The sequence below is a fragment of the Narcine bancroftii genome, chromosome 5 (assembly GCF_036971445.1).
Source record: "Narcine bancroftii isolate sNarBan1 chromosome 5, sNarBan1.hap1, whole genome shotgun sequence".
In the NCBI taxonomy this organism is placed as follows: Eukaryota; Metazoa; Chordata; class Chondrichthyes; order Torpediniformes; family Narcinidae; genus Narcine; species Narcine bancroftii.
Window position 1 is genome coordinate 241,496,561 of NC_091473.1, and position 24,675 is coordinate 241,521,235.

At 39.8% G+C, this 24,675-nt stretch overlaps 1 protein-coding gene across 1 annotated transcript in view; it reads right to left on the reverse strand.

Annotated features, from left to right (window-relative positions):
- Window positions 1–14,498: 14,498 nt before the first annotated feature.
- The window catches only part of alx3 (ALX homeobox 3), a 35,277-nt gene continuing 25,100 nt past the window's right edge, over window positions 14,499–24,675 (reverse strand). Inside the window, exons 2-4 of the mRNA XM_069936456.1 lie at window positions 21,885–22,174; window positions 17,380–17,505; window positions 14,499–16,247 (exon numbers count right to left, since the gene is read on the reverse strand). Of these exons, the coding sequence (XP_069792557.1) occupies window positions 15,927–16,247; window positions 17,380–17,505; window positions 21,885–22,174 (737 nt within the window). The 3' untranslated portion in view covers window positions 14,499–15,926. The remainder of the gene's footprint in view (window positions 16,248–17,379; window positions 17,506–21,884; window positions 22,175–24,675) is intronic.

Here is a 24,675-nt window from a genome sequence, read left to right on the forward strand (position 1 = left end):
TTTCAAAATTGTGACCAGTCCTTAGAAGACCTCATTAATCCCCAGTGTTCCATTTTTAAATGGGTCCAGGAGTTTGGATAACACAGTTGACAAATGCTCTTACTTCTGCCCCAAAAACCGGCCAACATATAACAGCTGTTCAGTCAAGGGCAGCAGCTGCAAGAAGTTTCTAATGGCCCAATGCTCAGATGGTTGTTTTCTTGGTGGTACTGAGAGCGCTATCGCTTCACTGGCTATTGATTTATTTGGTAAGGAGGTAGAAATTTGACTGACCTATTTTTGGGAAACAGTTACTCTCTATCCTCCCAGTGGCCAACCATGCTCACATCTGTCTATGGCCTTGTGTACTCTCTATCCTGTGAAGGTCAGGTAACAAACCTTGTATTCATCCGCCTTCTCATCAGCAGGGAAGGACACTGCTTACCAGATTTAATCTTTATCAGGAACTACTCCGATAGTGAGAGACCAATAAATATCCCTGGAGTTATTAATGTGTTCTGCCGAGTGAATCATCAAGATGGAGCTTCTTAACCAAGCACAAATGCTGGTGGGAAAGGACGTCAGAGAACTGAGTTCCAAGGGCTTAAGAAGTTTGGTGGAGATGAAGGAAAATAGGATGATTTAACCAGATGCCAATGCAAATATGCCTCCTAGGATCTAACATCTGATAAAATGTGTAATTTCAAGAATATTGTGTCAATTATTTTTGATTGAAGAGGAATGTTTGTAGATGGAAAGTTTTCTTTCTCTCTTCCTGCCTGGAGAAGTTGGGTTTCCATAGGTGCTTCTCAAATCACAGACCTGTGAACCTTCAATCGTTGTTGGCAAGTTCTTTGATGTTAGAAGCTACCATCTCTTATTTTTCTGTCTATAATTAAGTTGTGTGTTATATTCTCCCAAAAAGGAATTGGAACAACAGCTTAAAAACACACACACAAGGCTGGAGAAGCTCAGCAGGTCAAACAGTGTCCTTTATGTAGCCAAGGTGGAGATGCAGAACCAACGTTTTGGGCTTGAGCCCTTCATCAGGGTATGAGAGAATACAGGCAGTCATCCGAACAAAAGGGTAGAGGGGAGGGAGGATACCAAATGGCAGGAGCTGATAGGTGGATGAAGGGAGGGAAGGGACAGTAACAATGAGGGGGAGGAGGGATGGCTGGGGAGGTCAGGGGGAAGGGAGGGAAAACTGAAAAGACAGGAAAGGCGGAGGGGAAAAGGCAAGCAAGTTTAACAGAAAGCAGAGAAATCCATGTTCATGCCATTTGGCTGGAGAGTGTCCAGATGGAAGATGAGGTGTTGTTCCTCCAATCTGCGGGTGGTAAGGGCAGGAAGATGCAAAAGGCCATGGACAGACATGTGAGTCTGGGAGTGTGACTCAGAATTGAAATGGTTGGCAACTGGGAGGTTGCTGTGGTTGCAGACGGAGAGGAGGCGCTCAGTATCTCCAAATCTGCGACTGGTCTCTCCGATGTAGAGAAAGCCACAAAGGGAGCACCGGATGAGTCCTGCAGATATACAAGTGAAGTGTAGTTGTAGTTTTACTTGAAAGGCCTGTTTAGGGCCACGGGCCATGGTGAGGCAGGAGGTGCAGGGCTTACACCATGTGGGAACAACAGCTTACCTAGTATCAGAATAGAGCAGGTGAGCTGAAAGGTCTTACTGGTGCTGTAACCCCAGTGTTGCACAATGTGATGTGTAGCTGCAGGCATATGAAGCCAATTGTTTATGACCTTCAACCCCATCCTTTTCACACTTTTTGTTTCAACGATAAACACAGAAAGTAACGAGACTGTCTAAACTGCAGCTTGTAAATGTGTTGTGTTTTGATAGGCTTGCCTGAGGAAGTAAACTCTCCTTTCACCATCACTTACTGTTACACAAGTGAGAAACAAAGATCAAAGTGTAAGCAACGTACTGGAAAGCTACTGTATGTATGCCATGTATATCATTTAAGATGGTTAAATTCAACGTAATTCTGATTATTTCCACTGGAGGTGATGCTTAATGAACTGTTTGAAATCAGAGAATAATCAATTTTACATTGTGGAATCTCATAATGTTAAGGGAATGAAAGGGACTAGAACAGGGAAAGAGTGGCCATTGGAAGTAATTGAGCCACAGTTTTGAAAGGATTAGATAAAAAGCTAGACGTGAAGGAAAACACGGGTCATTGGGAAAGAATGGGCAGTTGGAATAATGTAGGACAATTGTAGGATTATGGGGAGTGGGATAAGGAAAGAAGTTTGAGATGGATAGAGTATAAGGGGAAGGCAGCCTCATTAGTGCAATTGGATTGATACAAGGTTATGGGAAGAAAGTGGAAGAGTGATTAATTTTTTGATGGATATACCTATATAACAGTAGGGAGAGATCAAGGTAGATTTTAATGGACAACAGCTATTGAGACCATCCTGAATTACATACATAATATTGAGACCATCCTGAATTACATACAATGACTTTTGAACTAATTTTTTTCTATAGCGTTCCCTCTAAGGATAACCCATGAAACATTACCTGATGTTTTTTTTCTCACTGAAGGTTTTCAGAATGTATTCAGCTGAATTCTGGTCTTTGTTTTGGAACAAATGCCTTCTTATGAACATTGTTGTATTTGTAGATTTCCTGAAGCTGGAATGCACCAAGTTCCTTCGCAGTTAGTCTCTAACCAACTATCATCTCTGGGTAGGAAGGTGCATAGGTTGGAATCATTTCCAAGACAAATATGCTTCTTCTACACTTCTTCCCTATCAACTTCTTCTTTCTCAAATCTCACAATAGAAAACCTCAGGACATGTCTTTAGTAGGTCTTTGAAACTAATGTCAATCGGATTGTATCCTGTCCATTTTACTAAGCATTTCCAGGATAAGTTGGTCACCAGCTATTCAGTATTCGTGGTAAACCATTGTTATGTATAATTGACTGGCCAGGCACACTTTTTGGCTGGTTCTACCTGTGGCCCTACCCCACAGACTCCTGAAAAAAGGTGACCGTTTTACATGCCCCTGCAGCTCAGTGCAGGACAACCGATCTGTATGGATGTGCTTGTGTGCTTAAGTGAATAAAAGCCTATTGGTTTCTCTACAATAGTCTTTTGAGTAATTGATGGTGCATCATTCATCAAAGGTCAAAACCAGTAAAGCACAATGAGGTTTTGATATGAATGGAGCACTGCCCTCTCACCCTTACCCAGCAATGTGGATCATTTTCCTAATTCTTATTTGATAATGAGCTTAGCAAACCTGCCAAAAAATAATCCTGTAAAAGTTCTGGTTTTAATAAAATTTAACAAAGCAATGTTTCACTGCAAAGTAAGGTTGAAAATTCTGTAACTGATTATAAAAAATTTAGAAAATGAAATCAATGTGAGCATTGGGGTCTCTCCATCTGGAGCAGCTTGGGGGCAAATGGGTTGCGGTAGAGTGTTAAGGTATGAGAGGCCTATTCTTGGTTCCTGGCCCATAAATTAAAAAAAAAGATGAGAGTCCCTGCCTCTTTCCTGATAGCTGTTTGTAAATGCACTCCCTTGTGTGAAGCTCAACTCATTGAGCCAGGAAGGTCACAGAATCATACATTTGCAACACAAAAGGAAGCCATTGGGCTCATCATAACTGTTCATGCCAATAAACATCTACCTAACCTAATTTTACCTTCCATCCATCCCACAATTCACGCATTTTGAATCACACAATCTAGCACTTTTTGTCTGCATTGAGGCTTCCTGCTTCCTCTGCTCTTACAAGTTGTGAGTTCCAGTCTACCTTCTTCTGGGAGAAAAGTGAATTTCTCATTTGATTTCAAATGTACACCGGTTTTTGATGCCTTAAGTAGGGAAAATAGATCCTTACTCTGTGTATGTTTTTCGTAATTTTACACATTTCATTCTCTGTCTTTTCTGTTCCAAAGAAAAGTCTGTATAACCTTTGCCCAAAGCTAAAATCTTCCAAAGAGAAATTAAGAAAAAGAGGCAGAGGGAGAATAAAATTGGGAAGAAAGGAAAGGAAGAGGTGAGAGCACAATTAAATACCATCTATCCACATGTATGTTGCTCAGTGTTTTATTGAGACTACCTTCATAAATTTGCTCTTCTCTGGCTTCAGGTCTTGGACTTGATCCACTGTTTACTCTGAGCAAATCGATAGCATGACATGATTAATGAAAGGCACAAAATATTTTCCTGACCAAGACTTTCATTTGTTCTGACAATGTAGTGGTGGGAAAAGAAGTGATGGAAGCAGCAACCGGCACTTGGGGTGGCCTGGTTAATGCAAAACTGTTACAGCGCTGGTGACCATGGTTCAAATCCGGTGCTGTCTGTAAGGAATTTGTACGTTCTCCCCTTGTCTACGTGGGTTTCCTCCCACCCTTCAAAATGTACCGGGGTTGTGGTGTAATTGAGCGGCATGGGCTTGGGGACCAAAATGGCCTGTTTCCGTGCTTGGTGTCTAAATTTCTTTTTTTAAAATAAAGGGAGAATGAGAGGCGAGGGCAGTGTACAGCTGGAAGTTAAACCTTAGTGGGGGACAAATCAGGAGACAAAAGTCGAGGGAAAGTTGTGTACAAATAATAAAACCCATGAGATCAATATGAGTGCTCATGATGTTGTTACTGCATCTTAGAATGGACCCTTTAAGGTCCAATGGTTGGGTCAGAGTTTGGGATTAGGGTCAAGGCTAGGGCATGAGATGCAAGCTGTGAACAGGAGGGTAGTTGTCCAATCTGAAGGTTTTCCCGCATTCAGTAAGCTGCAGCACAAATTAAGCTCTTCAAATCCTCTTCAACTCTTTATCCTTCCTTTCCCATCTTGTTCGTTCTCTGCCTCTCTTGCCTACATTCAATTTTTCTTTCTCTTTTGGATTAATTGTATTTTTTTCTTTGCTTTCTTTGAGTTTCCCTAGTTGCCTGGCCATTTCCTTTGACATGGTGGTAACATCAGGCCTCATAACGGCTCTGAAACGCCACCAATTATTATGATTTTTTTTTGGGAAGGCTGCAATTTGCAGGGGAATAACTGCATATATTTGGAGCATCCCTTGAAATGAATTCTTTGAGCCAAACACCTTCAATTTTAATTTAAAAAAAATTAGGCATACAGCAAGGTAACAGGCCTTCCCAGCCCACAAGCTCATGCCGGCCAATTATACCCAATTGACCTATATTTTGAAGGGTGGTAAGAAAACAGAGCACCCGGAAGAAATCCATGCGGACTCAGGGAGAATATACAGACTCCTTACTGACAGAGCCGGATTTGAACTCTCGTAACAGCATTGCGCTAACCGGAACATTATCTCTGCACCCTCTTATGAAGTATTTTACTGGCAGAATCATTTTTATTAGTTGTGATAGAGTTAGTGTATGCTTAGGACACTTAATATATTGCTTTTAAAAATGATAAGATTGATCTGTTTTTCTTTAAAATTTGCAACTGAAACAACAATCATACTAATTTGATGCAGGTATGTCTGGAATGCATGCAGAATTTCTGTGCTCCCTGAGGTAACAAATGCACAAAAGGGAGAGGTTGATTTGAGCTCCACATTTCCTCAGACCAGCTGCATTTCGTTTACTTTAAGTTTATATTAACTCTTTCATGCTCAAGAATTATTCTCAGATTTGTGCAAAATAGTTTGCAGAAAGCCAGGTTAAGGACCCAAAGTCTTCTGCTCACATCTCAAGTACAACTGGAAATAATTAGCTTGAAATGCCTATCTTTTTTTCACCTCAGAAGAAAACCCTAGAAGCTCTTAATCTGGGGAATGATGTATGAAAGAAGTGACATGTAGCAGGCCATGTATTGTGTAGGGGTTACATTCTCTTCCACAGAAGGCAGATGCAGACTTAACAGAGTAAAACAAGCGATTGCTGGTTGTCCACTGTGGGGAATGTTATGGAGAAGAAATGCTGGTTTGTAGGAGTGGCATCAGTAGTTGGGGGTGGTTGAGATACAAGTTGGGTGCCAATATTGAGAAGTGTTATGATAAGTTGCTGGGTGTTCTCAGCATTACAGTTAGCTAGGGCAATGTGGAAGTCAAGCTGGATGGGGCCAGGATCATGATTAGTCTGGATATGTTGTGAAACCTGAAGGGAACCAGAATGCTTACCTGGGGCCTGCTCCGAACAATTTTGTTTAAATATTGATTAAAAAAGGGGGCACACATTTTGCCTGGTTGGAGGCTTCAGTACACAGAACTACATCAAGGCTATAGTAACCTACTAGTATGGTACCATCAAGACCAATCAACTACAGTCCTTTTGTACTGAGCTGACAGATTGACAGTTATCTGTTCCCCTGATTATTACAACCTTTAACTATGTATAAATCTTCTAAACTGCCGCGCCTTTTCTCTCAGCCAATTTTACTAGTCCTTTCCCTCATGACAAATGCCTAGCCTGAATCTGCCAACAGCAATCAAATAATATAACAGTTTGTGCTTATCAGAAATATTCCATAAAATAAATATTCAGCTTCATCTCCTCATTAACTCTAATCTCACAGAATTGCAGAATAGTTTAGTAAAAAAGAGACCATTTGGCCAATTGACCTTTACTCCGCTTGAGGTAAAAGCAACCTCATTGATGCCACTTCCCAGCCTCTCTCTCTCTCTCTCTCCATAGCACTCCAAATTCTTCTCTTTCTGATACTAATCCATATCCCTTCTGGTACTGTATTATATCTGACTGTACATTTCTGTCCCAAAAACATTCCCCATGTAAATGTTTTTTTTTGAAATCTCACTTTTGCTTCTTTTGTCAATTATTTTCCTGTAGCTCTTGATTTTAATTATTAATTTTAAAAAATGTTAGACATACAGCATTGGTAACAGCCCCTTCCAGCCCACGAGCCCATTCCACCCAATGACCTACAACCCCTGGTACGTTTGGAGGAAACCAGAGCACCCAGTGGAAACTCACGCAGACACGGGGAGAATGTACGAACTTCTTGCAGACAATGCGGGATTCAAACCCCTGGTCCTGCTGGCACATCAATGCAATAATTTTTTTTTCAGTCCATACCTTCATGATTTTCAATTCCTCCATAAAATCTCCTTAGAACCTCCTCTGTTCTGAAGATAACCACACTAGTTTCCACATAACTGATCCCAGGAACATTTTGATGAATTTCTTCTACACTCTCTCCAAAACTTTACATCTCTCCTGGAGTGGAGAAAAATATGAACTATATTTAAAGGTGTTGTTAATTTCTTGGCATCAGTATGTCCTTACTCACTCAGTATAATCCAACAAGCACCATCATTATTGCATAGCAATCTGTTTTGTTTTAGCCAAACCACATAGTGGAGATTTCAGAGGATTGGAATGTTTCTAATGGCACTTATTTGACTTGTTGCATTGCAGTTAAAGGTGAGTCACAGATTGCAAATGGCCAACAGGAGAGACCTCAGGCAACTTATCAAAACAATCTAAACTCAAACCATCAGCAAACCGCTAAGGCTACATCTGCCTTAGAACCACATTATATGCTAATGTACTCAAGTAAAATTGGGAAGGAAGAAGATGACATCAAGCACAAGATCTTCTTGGATGGTAAATTGGGGTTGAGAACGATGATTTGGAAGGCTCCAGGATGACTAAAAGAAACCCGCAAACATCAGGGGACGCTTTATGCTGGATGGATAACTTGCTTTAATGATTGCATGGCTATTACTCTGTTTGCACTTGACCTCCATGTTGTCAGCTCCTCTTGTGGCTTTGGTGATGTGATCCCTTACCCAGATAATGATTCATGTGATGGATACTAAAGTTAGTGCTGTGGTTTCTCATACTTGAATGCATCTTTATGTGCCAAGAACATAATTGACATGAGCAACATTTATTCTCCATCCCTTGCTTTGTCCCTCAGTCAAGGTGAAATCATGTCAACTACATTACCATGGATCTGAAGTTACTGTATGTTCAGACTAGATAGGATATGGCACCAAGTTTTCTTAATTGAAGGGTATTTGGAACCAAATGGGTTTCATGGTCACTATCTCTGATATTGAATGTGTCAATGCTTCCTGAGTTTTGGTTCATGCCCAGTTGCAGTGCCTTCCATACAAACTCCTCGTGATTATTTATTTTCTATTTGCTCAGAGGATATTGTCCATTAACTGACCTTTGAACTGAGCAGGTTGTTAGGCCATGTCAATGGACACTTAAGAGTCAATGCTATTGTTGAGTCCAAAGGAATGGCCAAGCACCTATCTTCATTAACTGAATGGCAGTGAAAAGAATTCGAACCTTGGGGCAACTGTGAAGAAGTCAAACTAATGCCTTCACTTTCCAAGAAGTCTGAGGAGATTTGGAATATCATTGAATGCTCTTATTGGATTGCTACTGGTGTATTGTGGAAAGTATACTGATTGTCTGCATCACAGCCTGGTTTAGAAACTTGGATGCCTGGGAACGTAGAAAGCTGCTGAAAGGGGCAAGAGGCTCAAGAAAACCTTTGACTTCATGTAGCCTGGAAAGAGAATGATTTAGTCTTCGATTTCTCAAAGGCACAATCTGATCTCAAAAAGAAGTTGTTTAAACGATTCTTCAAGTGAGTTATCCATTAACTTGCTTGTGAATCTATTAAGCCTACAGCCAAACTCCGCTTCATCCACAATGAGAACAGATAATTTTCACCATCATTCCGAAGCGATTGCATAATGTAATTTTTATTCATAACGAATTCTAATTCCAAATTTATCCAACTCATTTGAATACCTCGCTGATTATAAGGAGTTGGTATGTTCTCCCTGGGTCTGCATGGGTTTTCCCCAGGGGCTCCAGTTTCCTCCTACCATTCAAAACCTACTGGGGGTGTAGGTGAATTGGATGTAAATTGGGCAGCATGGACTCGAGGGCCGAAATGGGCTGCTACCATGCCGTATGTCTAAATTTAAATTTAATTTAAAATTTTAATTCTACGGTTCCATACCCATCTCAGTCATATATACTATTTCCAGATGAATGCATAAGAGAATTCACTATCTTTTGATGCAAATTTAATCTATGTCACCATTTTATTTTTTGCCTGACCCACCTCCCACATAAAACAGGCTGGTCAGGTACTCATCATTTTAATATTCTTATTTAAAAGCATACATTTGGATTTGATTTTTGCTTGGATTGTGGTGCCCTTTTTTTAATCAAAGATTATGCAATGTTCTCTTACTCCCTGGTTGTGAGCGACCTATTCATGTCACAGATACGATTCAGGTTACATGGATAGAGTAGACGCTGAGTAAAATCTCAGTCAGCATTTGAAATCCTGGCTCTGCTGGTAACATTTTCTCCCCCCAGACATTCTGTCATCTTTCCAAATGAGCCCGGTAAATTCAGAGCAATTCATTGACAGTTTTGCAATTACAAAATCCTTGAAGCAAACAGATATGTATTCCTTCTAGAAGCCCAAGCTGGTTTTGAAGAGATAATCTACAACATATGGTCCCCTTAAAAAAAAAATACATTTTGAACAAGATCTGAACAAGAGCAAAAGCTTATTTAGTTCAAATAAACTATGGAATTACATTTTTTTTCTTTTACATTTTTTTTTCCACTAGTTTTCAATTTCCACTCCTGTTTGTTGTACAGTTTGAGAAGGACAATGGATTATTGGACTTGTATTAAAATGTTACGAATTATAAACTATTTGGATTATAAGATTTATGTTGATCACATCTTAAATTTGACAATAACAGGATTGTCATTAAGAATCTTTTATGGAGGTTCTTAAATATGAAAAAAAGGACTATGAAACAAACATAATGAAAACAGCATTCAGAGAAAATGAAGGGAATATTTTCTCTGTTTGGTGATGAGTGGCAAAAGGCCACAGGTTTCTTTGCTCACTTAAAGGACTACACCCCTAGGAGCATTTCAGTTCAAAGGCTGCACCCAGTGAGCTTCTAACATAAATATGCACAACTGTTCTCCAAGTTTTATTTTGCAGTGAGGGCCTTACATTTTTTTTACTCTGAGATGGAAACTCTTGGCGGTTTCAATTTAATGTCCCCTTTTCTCTTATTCTAAAACAATTCAGACTTCTCAGACTTTGACACATCATTGTTGTTGGCTGTACTTTTATGCCTCACCCAGTGGCTACTCAGTTCTATGACATTCATGTATCCAATGAGTTCCAGAGACACAAAGACAAATTGATTCCATGCTCTGAATCGGACTGTGCACTAGGAATCAGATCCTGATGCTAAGTCTCAGGAACCAATCCCTGTACCCTGTGAATACCAAGATTCATTGCAGTGTGTTAGGGTTCTCTGCTTTGCTTGTTATGCCACTGAGAATGGTTTCTCCTTTTAAACCATTCAAGACTTTGGCAACATCAGTGATTTTAAAAAAAAACTTTTCCAAAGCTCCTCTGTCTGAATGTAGAAAACTATGCTTCTGTTATAGAGCTAATGATGTTTACAGACTACAGTCATGGACACCTTAAGAAATCAACCAGCAGGCCAAAGTTATACCTATGTCCTGAATGACCACCATCTTCCAGATATGTTGCTTTCGATGCCCATAACTTAGCAACTGGGCCGGGACATCGAACTTTTTCTTGTGTAAATTTTGTATTTGGGATTGTAGGTTATCGGTGTGTATAATTCAACAACTTAAAAGTTCTCAGGCCATCTGCTTCCCCTTTACAGGCCAATCTGGACAATGTGTCATGTCTTCCTTGGGGTGGGGTTGGGGGGGGGGGGAGAGGGAAGCAGCAGCCAGTCTTCACACACTCCTTTCTAATTTTCAACAAGGATGCAAAGAGAACCATCTTTGAACTGAATTTCTTTCTATTGGCTTAATTATTTTTTTTAAAGTTTACAGAAGTTCTGTTTTAGAACAAGGTAGAAATGTTGACATGGAGCTTATGCAAGGTACATCACAGTACCAATTGCACGTTGTACACCTCAGTCATAAGATTTAGTTCAGTGGCAAAGTTTGCAGCTGTAATGCTTTGAACCCTTAGGCTAGCGATAGATTTAATCTTTAAATATAAATAAAGGTATTCATGGATAAATACTGGATTTATTTTAAATTTGGTTTAAATCCATACTTTTGTCTTTGTAAATACTGGGAAAAACTTAGCAATTTTTTTTCAGGAAGACTTTTTCAAGTAAGTTTTTAAAAACTGATTTAAAAATGCAGTGCTATCCACTGATCGATCCCAAAGAAGGACATGTGACCTGTGAAGGTAATGATGCAGGTCACGATGTCTGTCAGGAAGATGCAACTGGTGGTGACTAGTAATGATTTGTAAAAGTTGAGTTTATGTGAGGTGTGATTACGCAAAGATTGTGGAGACAAGGAATTTTATTGAGAAAGAAGCCCTTTAGCCTAACTTGTCTGTGTAATCAAGTCTCTACCTACTTTAGTCACATTTATCTGTGTATGGCCCATATCTTTCAAAACCTTTTCTATCCATGTACCTTCCTCAATGTCTTTTAAATGCTGCTGTTGTTACTACCTTTTTCTCTTTGGCTGGTAGCTTGTTCCACATACACACCACACTCCGTTTCTTGGGTCTCCTTCAAAACTTTCCCCTCTCACCTCAACTCTATGCTTCCCTAGTTTTAGACTCCCCTGTGTAGAAAAAAATACCTATCATGACCATTACACGGGTACATTGCTCTATAAAGATGGTAGCAGAGGAAGATAGAATAGTGAATAGAATGTTCGGGATGCTTGCCTTCATCAGTTTGGGCATTGAATACAAGCGTTGGGATGTCATGTTGAAAAATGTAGGTGAAGCCACACTTGGAATGATGTGCGCAGTTTTGGTCACCTAGCGACAAGAAGGATATTATAAAGTTGGAAAAGGTACAGAAAAGTTTACCTTCATGAAGGGCTGAAGCCCAAATTGTTGGATATGTATCTTTGTCTTTGGTGTATAAAGTACACATTCTGACTTGCTGAGTTTCTCCAGCATTGTGTTTCTTTTTTAAACTTTTTTTACAAATTGATTGCCAGGCTTCATGAAATTGAGTCATCATGAGAGACTGTAAAAACTCGTCCTGTTTTCCTTAGAGCATAGGAGTTCAGAGTGGATCTTATTGAGGTCTGTATCATGATGAGGGAAATAGAGACAGTCGGTTTCCTGGAGTAGGAGAATCTAAGAACAATGGTTCTCAACCTTTTTCTTTCCACTCACATACCACTTTAAGTAATCCCTATGCCATAGGTCCTCTGTGATTAGTAAAGGATTGCTTAAGGTGGCATGTGGATGGAAAGGAAAAGGTTGAAAATCACTAGTTTAATCATATCTAATTGACTTGTTATGTGCACGATTTCATAACTCCAAAGGAATGACAATTTTCTCAAGCAAAATATTTCAGTACCAATTGGATCTAGAGCAGTGATTCTCAACCTTTTTCTTTCCACTCACATACCACCATAAGCAATCCCTTACTAATCACAGAGCACTGATTTCATCAGGATAACTTAAAGTGGTGTGTGAGTGAAAAGAAAAAGGTTGGGAAGCACTCATCAAAGACAAGAGGGGAAAACTTAAGATGTGAGGGAGGGATTGGAAAGGGGACAATTCTTCACTCAGAAGGCAGTGGGCATGTGGAATGAACTGCCAGACAAAGTGATAGAGGCAGGTACATCAGTTTTGTTTTAGAAACACTTGCATTACTACACTGATGAGAGGGAATGGGCATAATGCAGGCAAGTTGGACTAAGGCAGGAAGCCATGTTGTTTGACATGGACAGGCAGGGACTGTGGGCCTCTTTCTGTGCTCTTGGACTCTTACTCTCCAGTTTCCTACGGTTCTTGTGTTACAGATGACGTATGTAGCAATTAATGTCACACCAGGTACTTCTAAATGGAGGTAAATAATAGAATGTCACTTCCAGTATTACCCATAAAAGTTAATAATTTGCAGCTGTTTCAGTGTTCATCCCATTCAATATAATGAAGGAGTCTGTCATAGACAGCTAGAAACAGATTTCCCCCCCCTCCCCCCCAGAAATACCAGATTAACTTTTAAATCAAATCAGTATTGGTAACAATTTATGGATTTACTTGTGAGGAAAGACCACAAAATCACATAATAGTTTTGGAGATCTAACAGATAATTAATATTTTGAATATATTGATGTTGCATAAAATGATTTTATCATCCGTGATTCAGTATCAAAAGAGCACAAATTTATCATTCCTGTCAAAGAAGGAAACAAAAGTTGAATAATTTTATTAAGGATTTGTTGGATATGGAATGCCTAATGACACTGGACAACCAAGATTTTTCTTCCTGAACATTTTTGGGTGTAATTTTATGGATTGAGCAGCTGATCACAAAAATCACCTTTTCAACAGTAAAATTTAAAGTGATTTTAAAGGTGTACTTACTATTTTAACCTATTTTTGTGATTTCCTGACATATTTTAAGTCTACTTCAGGCACACAAAACCATGAGGTGCAGCATGTCAATGAAAATTAATTTTCTGCTTTCGCTCTTGGACTTCTTCCCGGCTGATCTTGGTGCAGCCAGTGACGAACATGGAGAAAGGTTTCACCGGGAAATTGCAACCACGGAAAAGTGTTATCAGGTCAACAGGAATCCATCAATGCTGGCTGACAGTCTCAAGATTCGGGGGAGTAGATTTAGGACAGAGATGAGGAAAAATAGTTTTTCCCAGAGAGTAGTGAATGTTTGGAATTCTCTAACTAGGGAAGTGGTTGAGGCTGCCTCATTAAATTCAGTTAGATAAATTTTTACATGATAGAGGAATTAGGGGAGTTGAGGAGAAGGCAGGTAGATGGAGTTAGGTCATAAATTAGATCAGCCATGATCGTATTGAATGGCGGAGCAGGCTCGATGGGCCATTTTTGGCCTACTCCTGTTCCTACTTCCTATGTTCCTATGGCTACTGTTTAATACCATCACGAGAAGCCTCAGGTGCTGAGACCAAACAAAAATCAGTGGCAAAACATTTTTAGGTCAGTTGAACTAATGCAACTGTCAGGATCATTATGCATGTTAAACATTGCTAAATTCATTAGAAGGTAATGTTTTTCCAACTTACTTACATGCTACAGCAAATCTGAAATGATCTTTGTGTTCAGCTCAAGGTTGTCTATCATAATCTCCATTTTCTTTTTCCAAGAAGCCAACTTTTTGAAAAAAATTGTTGTCCAGTGTAATAAAACAAAAGGCAAGAAGAAAACGTGAAACAGCTTTTAAAAGGGGACTTGAAATGCAGCAAAATATTTTAAAAGTGAACAGGACTAAGTGGATCTCACTTTCAAACATAATAATAAATCTTAATCAAGTGTCCCAATCCAAAACATTGACTGATCATTTCTCTTTGTAGAATTGATTGCGTCGATTCGTATGCTGCAGGGTTATGCAACCTGGCTCAGTGGAAGCACTCTTGTGTATGGGCTTAGATTCAAAGACGTTCACTCACTGAACCTCAGTAATGCAGAGCCATTGCTCCTGGAGATTTTAAAGTGAAGATTGTAATCTGTACATAACAGTCCAAACACGAGCATGAAAGATTGATAATTAATGTGTCTATAATTTTTGGCCTGATACCAGATAGAAAACAAAATGCATGGGTGAAATTAAAACAAAAAATTGCTTAAGAATGTTCATGGAAGGCAAACAGCCACGCTGACAGAGCTTGGGCTGTGTGACTCCAGTGCTACACAATATGATTCATTCTGACTGCCACCGGGGCAACCACAGTTAGATAATACAAATTGTCTTGCCAGTGTTCCTCTCATCCCAAGTACAAAAATAAATGCTCTTGCATCTAAGAAAAATCATTGGTATGTCCACACATGACGAATGATCCAGGAATGACAGTAATTCACATAGTTAGGTAAATGACGTATTTGAGGTACTATCGCAAAGTTGCTTGGAATGCCTTCTCCTCACTTGGGGAAGGCATAATTCATAATACATGGCAGAATTTCATTTTGGTAATGTTTCCTCTTGTACATCCCGCTGGAGTTGCCAATTCTACACATCCCTGTCAAGCCTTTTTTCTCCAAGAGGCTCTGATATGATTCCAATGTTGAGAGATTCTCTCCAGTGCCCCATCCAAGTGCCCTTTCTGTGTGCTTGAATCTCAATGGAAATATTGGCAGTCTCCTTCTCTCATGTCCATAATATGACAGCGGATTCTATTTGGATTGTTCTAGGAAAGTACTAATGTCGAACAATAGGATGAATGGCTTTTGGTGTTTATTTCAATGTCTTTTTTAAATTATTTTGTTTGCTTCTTACAATAGCAAAGTAAATTGCTGGCCTCCTTTCAACCCTCCTCTCCAGTCCAGTTAAAAATATAACATCAGTGATCCTGGCTTCAATTATCAAACTGAATATCAGATGAGACCTTGTGTCTGCTGGTTTTTGTGTCAGTCCAGGCAATGATATTTTGAAAATTGATGTTCAATATCTATATACATTTTCTGTTTGATATTGTATAATGGTTGAACATTATGGTTTTGAATCCTACTTCCAAAATAGCACCAACTTTTGGGTTAGATTTTGCCAATTATTGCAGTTTACCAAATTGAAAATATTTTCAACATAAAGCTCTTTAAATTAAATGTAATTCTGTATTCTTAGATGTGCAAGAATATGTCAGTAACATTCACATCACTTAACAATAAGTTCCAAACTATGCATATCTGTTCTGCAAGGTGGTACTGATGATAAAATTGATCATCTGAGGCACATTTCGTGGATTAGAGTACTGGTTAAGGCATCAAAGAGAAGAAGTGAAAATCTTGAAATTGAAGAGGATGAATAAATTTCCTTCTAATCAAATCCCCACTTAGAGTATAAAGTCACAACATTTTGATTCTCCAACCACCTTCTATGGTGAGTCGCGAAGACAATTATTCACAATTAACAACGTGCTAAGCTCTTCAGTGACAAAAGAGCTTCAGTTAAATGGTTTGTCTCCTCATATTCAATCACCTGGTCCATGAAAGGAAAGCTGGTGGCTCTTTTGGTTTCCCTCGAAGAGCAATAAGACTAGATGTTTTGTAGTCAGTCTCGGGAACTGGTTCAAAGGCATGGTTGGCTCGGGAACTGGGGAATCCATGTAGGGAGTAAAGACTCTTGATGCCATTATGGTGAGTGGGAGAGCCAGAGATCCCCATAAACCCACTAACATCTCCATGGGAATGCGAATAAGGTGTCATGCAAGATGAAGACATGGGTTCTTGGGACAAAATAGACGAAGAGACAGTAGAAGTATTGGTTGAGCTGCTGGTCCAGAGGTTGTTGTGTATCTGAAATAAAATGAAAATCTTTAGTAGCATACAGACAATGTTCAAAATTTAAAAAAGGCATAGTTAATGGATGTAATATTGTTCTAAATTAGTTGGCCGGTTAACCATTTTCTCCATCGTTTCTCTCAGCAGGCTGCAAATTTCTGAACCTGAATTGTACAATACTAGGAATTACTTTTGGAAAATTATTAATGAATCTGCCTTTATTCTCAGAGCTTTCCAGATTTTAACAATTAAAATTATTTTTCCACCTTCTCTATTCTTCTTTCACTAACTACGTGGGTCTCCTTTTAGTCTCGTGACCATGAAGATAATTTCTTCTCATTAACTCTATCAAAACATAGAGGAAACAGGATTGGAAAGAAATCACTTATTCATTGTCAATGTTTATATATTCCTTTGATATCATTGTATTTGTTGATAGGTCTCTTGAACTTTTACCTAGATGAATGAATAAATGGAAAAAAAAAGTTTTTTACCATATAAAATGTACAGGTGCAATGGAAGCCTTACAGCAGCTTCCCGGAAATACAAAATACACTTAACAACAATTTGAGTATAATTAACACATATGAAGCCTTGAAGAGAAAAAGATAAATATTAAAGGAATAGAAAGGAAACAAATGTATTGGTAAATGAGCAGGTGGCAATTATTGAGGATTCTGATGACAGCTGACCTGAATTAGTTATTTCAAATGAAATCAGATGATTAGCTGAGTCAGGTGAGGTTAGATGGCTAGGTTCAGCTGTGCAAGTTTAGGGTGGAGCAGGTATAGAGCACGAACTGCTAAATCAGTCCCGTTTCTGACTCCCACGCAGGATGTAGCGGGGGGGGATTAGCAGAACATTTACAAGGAATGAGAGAAAAATCACTGACTTGGAATAATTCCCACACAAGATGGAGATGAAAGAACTGGAAAAGCCACTAGAATTTAAAATCAGATTATTTGTTAATTATGTCTTAAGCTCGGGGAATGTAAAATATTATAAGGTACATTTAAACAAAGTTAAAAATCAAAACAATTAAAGAACCTCAAGAAAGATATAATTATCTTAAAATTAATAGGCAATGTACCTGATCAATGAATTTTCTACTATTCAATGAGTAGTAGAACATGCCAGAACACCCTACCTGAGGATAATTTTCTGGTCTCGGGAAGATTGAAACATCATATGCAGCAAAATGATTTCTGACTTCATGAAATTTTCCATATCGTTCCCGTTTCCTCCATTTGGCTCTTCTGTTCTGAAACCAAACCTAATGAATGACACAAAATACATGGATTAGTGAAAATGATTGAGGAAGTTTAATAAACGGCTTATTACCCTCTGCCTTCACATTCGCACCAGATTGACGACTCCAGTTTCTTCTGCTTTTCACATTGGAAGTGACTGAGTGAGCAGAATGGGTGATATTCTCATAGCCATAATCCATCTTAGGAAGCCGACGTGTACCTTGAAATTAACACAGAACCAAAAAAAGCTGACTCCGAGAGTCAATGACATTTCAAAATGCTGAGATGACCCCATCCCCAAACCCTTAAAGGAAGGGTAAGTCTGGACCACCCAATCTGCCTTCGATTTTCTTTTCCCACACAGAGCTTGAAAGTCAGGTAAAACCAGGCTTTACAGTCCTGTGTAAAAGAGGCTAGAAAATCAATCCTGAGGGAGGCCTGCACTGTTAAAAAGGTAGTTCTGTGGAAGAGTCAAAGGGTGAATATTAAGGGAAAGCTATAACAGAAGAGGTTCAGCACTGAGTAAGTTCTGCACTTTGAAGATTTGGTGTTGAAGGAGTGCCACTCTTTTGGAGTGTAAGTGCTGTCCCTTTGGAGGACTGAAATTAATCTTAACAAAGCAGATTTCTCTTAATCTCAGTGCTGCTTTATTGGTTATTTCCATATGTGATCATCTCTACCTTTAACTACATTAGAATAGAAGCTGCAGTAAAATTGGAATTGTTGACAATGAGTGATTGTACACATTTTTTTAAAAAACCTTCAATTCATACCATCAATCAAATATGTTTTATCTGTCATTTCAAACTAAGATTTATTTAACCAGTGACCAACTTAACTCTGTAACTCAATACCAAGGACTTTATAGCTTTCTCAAGTGACTTTGATTTGTTGAGTGACTGGAAGATACATTGTCAAGATGAAAAGAAGTCCCATCAGGTGAAATGGAAATCACTTTGCCCTCACAATAAGGAATGTGCTGCAATGATTTCTCTTGCATTTCGACAGAAATGATAAACTCTGAAAAGTGAAAGATATTGTGTTCATTTCACAGCGTAAAGTCTTCCTGCGCTATATCACAGTTGCTCACCTGCATTCCATTTAAATTTAAATGATTAAATTTATATTTTTATTATAAACATTTTTTTAGTCATACAGCACAATAACAGGTCCTTCCGCCCCACAAGCCCATGCCGTCCAATTAGATTCAATTAATCCCGGTTTGTTTTGAAGGGTGCAAGGAAACCAGAGCACCTGGAGGAAACCCACGCAGACACAGGGGGAATGTACAAACTCCTTGTAGACAGAGCCAGATTTGTACCTGGGTCACTGGCGCTGTAATAGAGTCATGCTAACCCCTGTGTTAACCGTGCCGTCCAATTTATTATCCTGTTGCTGATGTTAACTAGGGCACCCATCTTGAATTTCAACAAGATTTCTCCCCCCCCCAAAAAAAGCAAGATAAGTTGTATTTTAATTGGCTGCTTTGAAGGATGGATGTTGATGAGGAAATCAGGTCATCTTGCTCTTCTTTTTTTCTTCACAGAATCTTTAACAGCTACCAATGACACTCAGTTGGCTACAATTTTAAAAAAATTATCCAAGGAACAATGTCGGCTCTTCCTTCACTCTGTAGTAAAATACGTTATGTGTCTGAATTCTGGAATTTTAGCGATCACTGGGTCAGTCACCAATTGACCAAAACCAATATTGTTACATAGTGAGTGGTGTGGTTCTGAGGTTCACTTATTTGTCAATGCAACTTCAACAAAAGAGCAATAAAATTGTTGTTGGACATGTGAATGTGAGCTCTTGAATGGATCACTACTAAAGGAAAGAGATATTATTCTGTCTGAATTTCTATCTGCTTTCAAGATGGTCTCAGTGGGGATGTTAATGTATGTAGTCATCCATGCGTGCATGTGTACCAAGAAGTAAAACATGAAAATCTGTAGACACTGTGGTCGAAGTAAAAAACATGAATGTTGGATAAACTCAGAAAGTCAAACAGAGCCCGTTATATAGCACAGATAAAGAGACATAACCGACGTTTTGGGCTCGAGCCCTTCATCAAGGTATGGGAAAATGTTGGCAGGTGTCTAAACAAAAGGGTGGGGAGGAGAGATGTGGTGGCAAAGGCAGGAGATAAGTGGAGAAGGAAGGGAGGGGGAGAGAAGCAATCAAGGTGAGAAGAGATGTCTAGGTGAAATGAGAGGGAACGAGAACAGGAAAGGAGAAGGGAAGGGGGTGAAGAGGAGAGCAGGTTAGCAGAAACTGGGAAAGTCAGTGTTAATTCCACCTGGCTGGAGAGTGCCCAGATGGAAAATCAGGTGTTGTTATGTGTACATATGTTTTTGTGGCAGCAAAGGAGAGAAAAACATGAAAGACTACAGACGCGGTGATTGAAGTAAAAACACGATGCTGGGGAAACTCAGCAGGTCAAACTGTGCACTTTATGTAACAAAGATAAAGATACAGAACCAACATTTTGGGCTTGAGCCCTTTACCACGGTATGAGAAAAATGAAAGCAGAAGCCTGAAATAAAATGGTGGTGTTGGGAAAAGAGAAGATGCAGGGGAGGAGCACGGGCAGGAGGTAATGTGGATAAAGGAAGGAGGACACAGCAATAAACAGGGGGGAGGGGGAAAATGCTGTGTGAATGGAGAGTGAAGGGGGTGGAGAGCTGGAGGAAAGGAGACCGAGGGATGGGGGTGATATGCCAGCCGGGAATTGTGAGATCATTTACATGATCCCATCACCACCACGTCCATCTTCTCCTCCCCTCTCCCTGCACGACTCCCTTGTCAACTCATCCCTTCCCACCATTCATGCACACCACCCCCCCCCCCCCCCCCCAAACCGATACCTTCCCCTGTAATCGCAAGAAGGGCCACACTTACTTGTACCCTCACCACCATGCGGGGCCCCAAATAGTCCTTTCCAAGTGAATCTGCAGTGCTCCTGCAGTGGCTTTCTCTACATCAGAGGGACTGGATGCAGACTAGGAGATCACTTTGCTGAGTACCTTAGTTCTGTCCGCTTCAATGACAGGGATCTCCCAGTGGCCAACAATTTAAATTCTATGCCCCACTCCCCACTGACATCTGTGAATCGTTAAACCAAGGTAACCCATAAATTGGAGGAGCAACACCAAATAGTCCTTTTTAGTACTTGCCCCATTCTCCCTCTCTTCCCTATCCCTCTGTTTTCTCTCCTCCTTGCTTCACCATTCACAGGGCTATCACCCCCCCCTCCCCGTTTGCTGTTGTGCCCTCCCTCCCTCCCTTATCCACCTATTACTCCTTGCCTGTGGGCCTGTGCTCCCCCCCAACACATCCCTCCCCTCCCCCCCATTTTATTTGGGCGCCTGCCTACATTTTACTCATACCTTGATGAAGGGCTTAAGTCCAAAACGTTGGTACCATTATCTTTTCAATTTAAAGTATTCTGACTTGATGAGTTTCTCCAGCATTTTTTTTAAACTTTGTTGCAGAATCTGTGTGTATATATCTTACTCTCTGTGAATTAATGTGTTTATCTTCATGTATGTATCTGTCCTTGATGGTGTGCCTGTTTGTAAATATTCCTGCTCTTATGCATTTCCCACTGAACATTTTTTCAAATGCATGTGTATGCACATGTATTTTGTTTGTGAAGGGGGCACGTGTTTCTGTTTCTCCGCATATGCTGCAAATAAACCACTTTCTCTATGTGTACTTATTCTGCATGTGCCTACATGTACGCCATGTTCATGACTCTGTGTGGAATTCTTTTAGAGAGCGACGAGTATCACAGAAGGGGGAAATTCAGCTTTCTATGAAATATCCTTTGTTCATTGCACTTGTTTGTAATCCCCAGGATTACACACAAGAGTATCTTGGGAAATTCCTAGTTCAGGTTCTTGCATTTTCTCTCATGTTTCTCCAATGGTTCTTGCTTCCTTCAGCACATGAGAACACACTTCCTAAATTACAATACCTCCAACTTTGCTGTTCTTCAGGGACCTTTAAACACACACAAAGGATGTTTATATATCACTGCTGTCATCAACCATACATCCTAAGTAGTAAAATGATAATGCAATGTTTTATGAACTTTTCCTCTGTAACTCTATACTCATTACCTGACGTACTTAATACTGGCTGATTTGCCTGGGTAGCATGCAAAATAAAGATTCTCAATATATCTCAGTGCATGTGGCAATAAACAATTCAAGTCTTTGGTTGAAGATTAATTTAGAATTACCAGTATAAACTTTGGCCAGTCGGCCACAAGGGAATTAAGTAAATACTGCCTCAAAGGGATGTTGGTCACAAAATAGAACCCAGTAGTGATTATAGGAAGAGATGGCCAAATATACAGTTACCTCTAAGCTTAAGCATCATCTTTCATCAACCATACCTGAACTCTGGCCTCAGTGAGCTCAGTGCCCAGAGCCAGCTGTTCTCGAGCATACACATCTGGATAATGAGTTTTCTGAAACACCTTTTCCAGCTCCTCCAACTGATAACTGGTGAATGTGGTTCTGTTCCGTCTCTTCTTGTTTTTGCTGCCGATATCTCCTTCTCTCCGTTCACTTGGAATCTCATTTCCTGGGGACTCTTTCAGTTTTCCACAGATTTTCAGGGGAGCTTGGTGATCAGATTCCATAAGTTGATAGTCAATGGTTTTTGAAACCTTGATGTTCAGTGCTGAAGAAAAACAAAGTGAGTGTCAATTGAGACTGAAGAAAATTAGGAATTATCTAATCAGGTAAGTCAAATTGCAGTAAAAATTGTTACCTTGAAATTGGATTGCATTAGGCCTTTGTTCAGCACTATGCAATCCAAGTTGATATAAACCAGAGTAAACTGAGTTAGTGTTCATTTAAATTAAATTTTAAATTTAGACATACAATCACGGTAACAGGCCTTTGGCCCATGAGACCATGGTGCCCAATTTATACCCAATTAACTTAAAACCCCCTGCACATTTCGAACAGTGGGAGGAAATTGGACCCCTCAGGGAAAACCTGTGCAGACATGGGGAGAATGTACAAACTCCTTACAGATAGCGCGAGATTCAAATCCCGGTCTCAATCGCTGATGCTGTAAAAGTGTTACGCTAACCGCTATAAATCACACCAATGGCAAAACTGAACTGAACACTACATCAGAACCCACTGATTTTCTTGACATAAATTGGATCTCCCATATCCAGTGACTACCACTTGGCAGCCACAAGGAGCACAAGACAATACATTCTAGAACCATAGAATGCCACAGCTCAGAAAACAGGCGATTCTGCCCCTCTAGTCTGTGCTGACTATCGTCTCCCTAGTCTCATAGACCTGCTCCCATTCCATAACTTTCCAGGCCTCTCCCATCCATGTACCTATCCAATTTATTCTTAAAATACACAATCGAGCCTGCATTCACCACATGCGATGGCAATTCATTCCACTCTCTGTGAAGAACTTTCCCCTAATGTTCCCCCCAAACCTTTCCCCCTTCATCTTAAAACTATGACCTCTCGTATTTATGTCCCCCAATCTAAGTGGAAAAAGCCTATTCACATCCACTCTGTCTATACCTCTCATAATCTTGTAAATCTCTATCAAATCTCTCCTCATTCTTCTTCGCTCCAAGGAATAAAGTCCTAATCTTTCCCTGTACCTCAACTCCTGAAGACCCAGCAACATCTGCACCCTTTTAATCTTACTGATATCCTTCCTGTAATTAGGCAGTCAGAACTGCACACAATATTCCAAATTTGGCCTCTCCAATGTCTTAAACAACTTCAACATAACATCTCAACTCCTATACTCAATACTTTATAAAGGCTAAGATACCAAAAGCTTTCTTTACAAACCTGTCCACATGCGATGCCAACTTCAGGAATAATTCTACATTTGGTTATCATTTAATGACCCACTAAACTCGTAGTGGGATATCTTAAGGCACACTGAAGACTCACTGGAGACTGTGCATATCTTCCAAAATGCTCCGTGTCCTCAAGTTAGCAAAGAATAATTTTTGAAGAGTCTAACCATGGAGTTGAAGAACACGCAGGGATAAAACACAAAAATCTGCACACACTATGATTAAAGTAAAAGCACAATGATGGAGAAATTCAGCAGGTCAAACAGCGTACTTTATATAGCAAACATAATGATACAGAACCAACATTTTGGACTTGAGCCCTTCATCAAGGTTTCACTGTAGAAAATGCAATGTTTGTTGTAAAAGTGTAACTGATGCTTTAAAGGTGCCATCTCAGTCAGGCTTAGGGTGGCCATTCCAAAAGGAGGACATAGTCATAGATTACCAGTGTGTTTGAATGGTAACCTATGACGATGGCTCCTTTTGGAATGGCCACCCTCGAGTCTTCCAGAGTCAGTCTGGAGAACTAATGTAATAAGCAGGAGTGTGCATCAGAACTCCTGGGCCTTGGCAAATTTGTTCAACATGCCATTCCATCTTCAAATAGAGAACATAGATACTACATTTGGACCAAGATGTGAGATTGTGAAAGTTCGGATTAAAGGAAGGGAAAATGAATGAGTAAAGAAAACCATGCCAGGTGTAAAAGGCAGTGTAAGGTTCAGTGAGTGTGAAACAACAGATGCAAACAGACCTTGGGGAAATGGTAGACCAGAGCTGAATACAGATGGAGGTCGTGAATAAACCATAGAATATGCTTGTCAAATTTTTTTTCAGTTTAGACATACTGCACGCAACAGGCCCTTCCGGCCCACGAGCCCGTGCCACCCAATTTACACCCAATTGACCTACAACCCTCATTCATTTTTGGATGATGGGAGGAAACCAGAGAATCCAAGGAAAACCCACACAAATATAGGGAGAACATACAAACTTCTTAGAGACAATACCAGATATTAACCTGGATCACTAGTCATCCACTGATTGAAAAGTTGGCATTAGCTATTAACTTCAAAATTCCTCCTTATTAATAAAAAGGGTCCTTCATATGGACCACAAACCCTTGTTGACAATTTTTGGGCCCAAGTCAACCATCCTCCCATTGAGGCTGTACTCTAACAGTTATAATAGTACTCCAACCACAATTGGAAAAGAAAATTGCTAGCCATTGCTCTCAGAAAGCTGCGTATAAATATATGAACACATCCTCATTATGCAATGTTAAAAAGAAAACTATGTCTGATTGTGCTACCCAAGATGGTGTGATATCT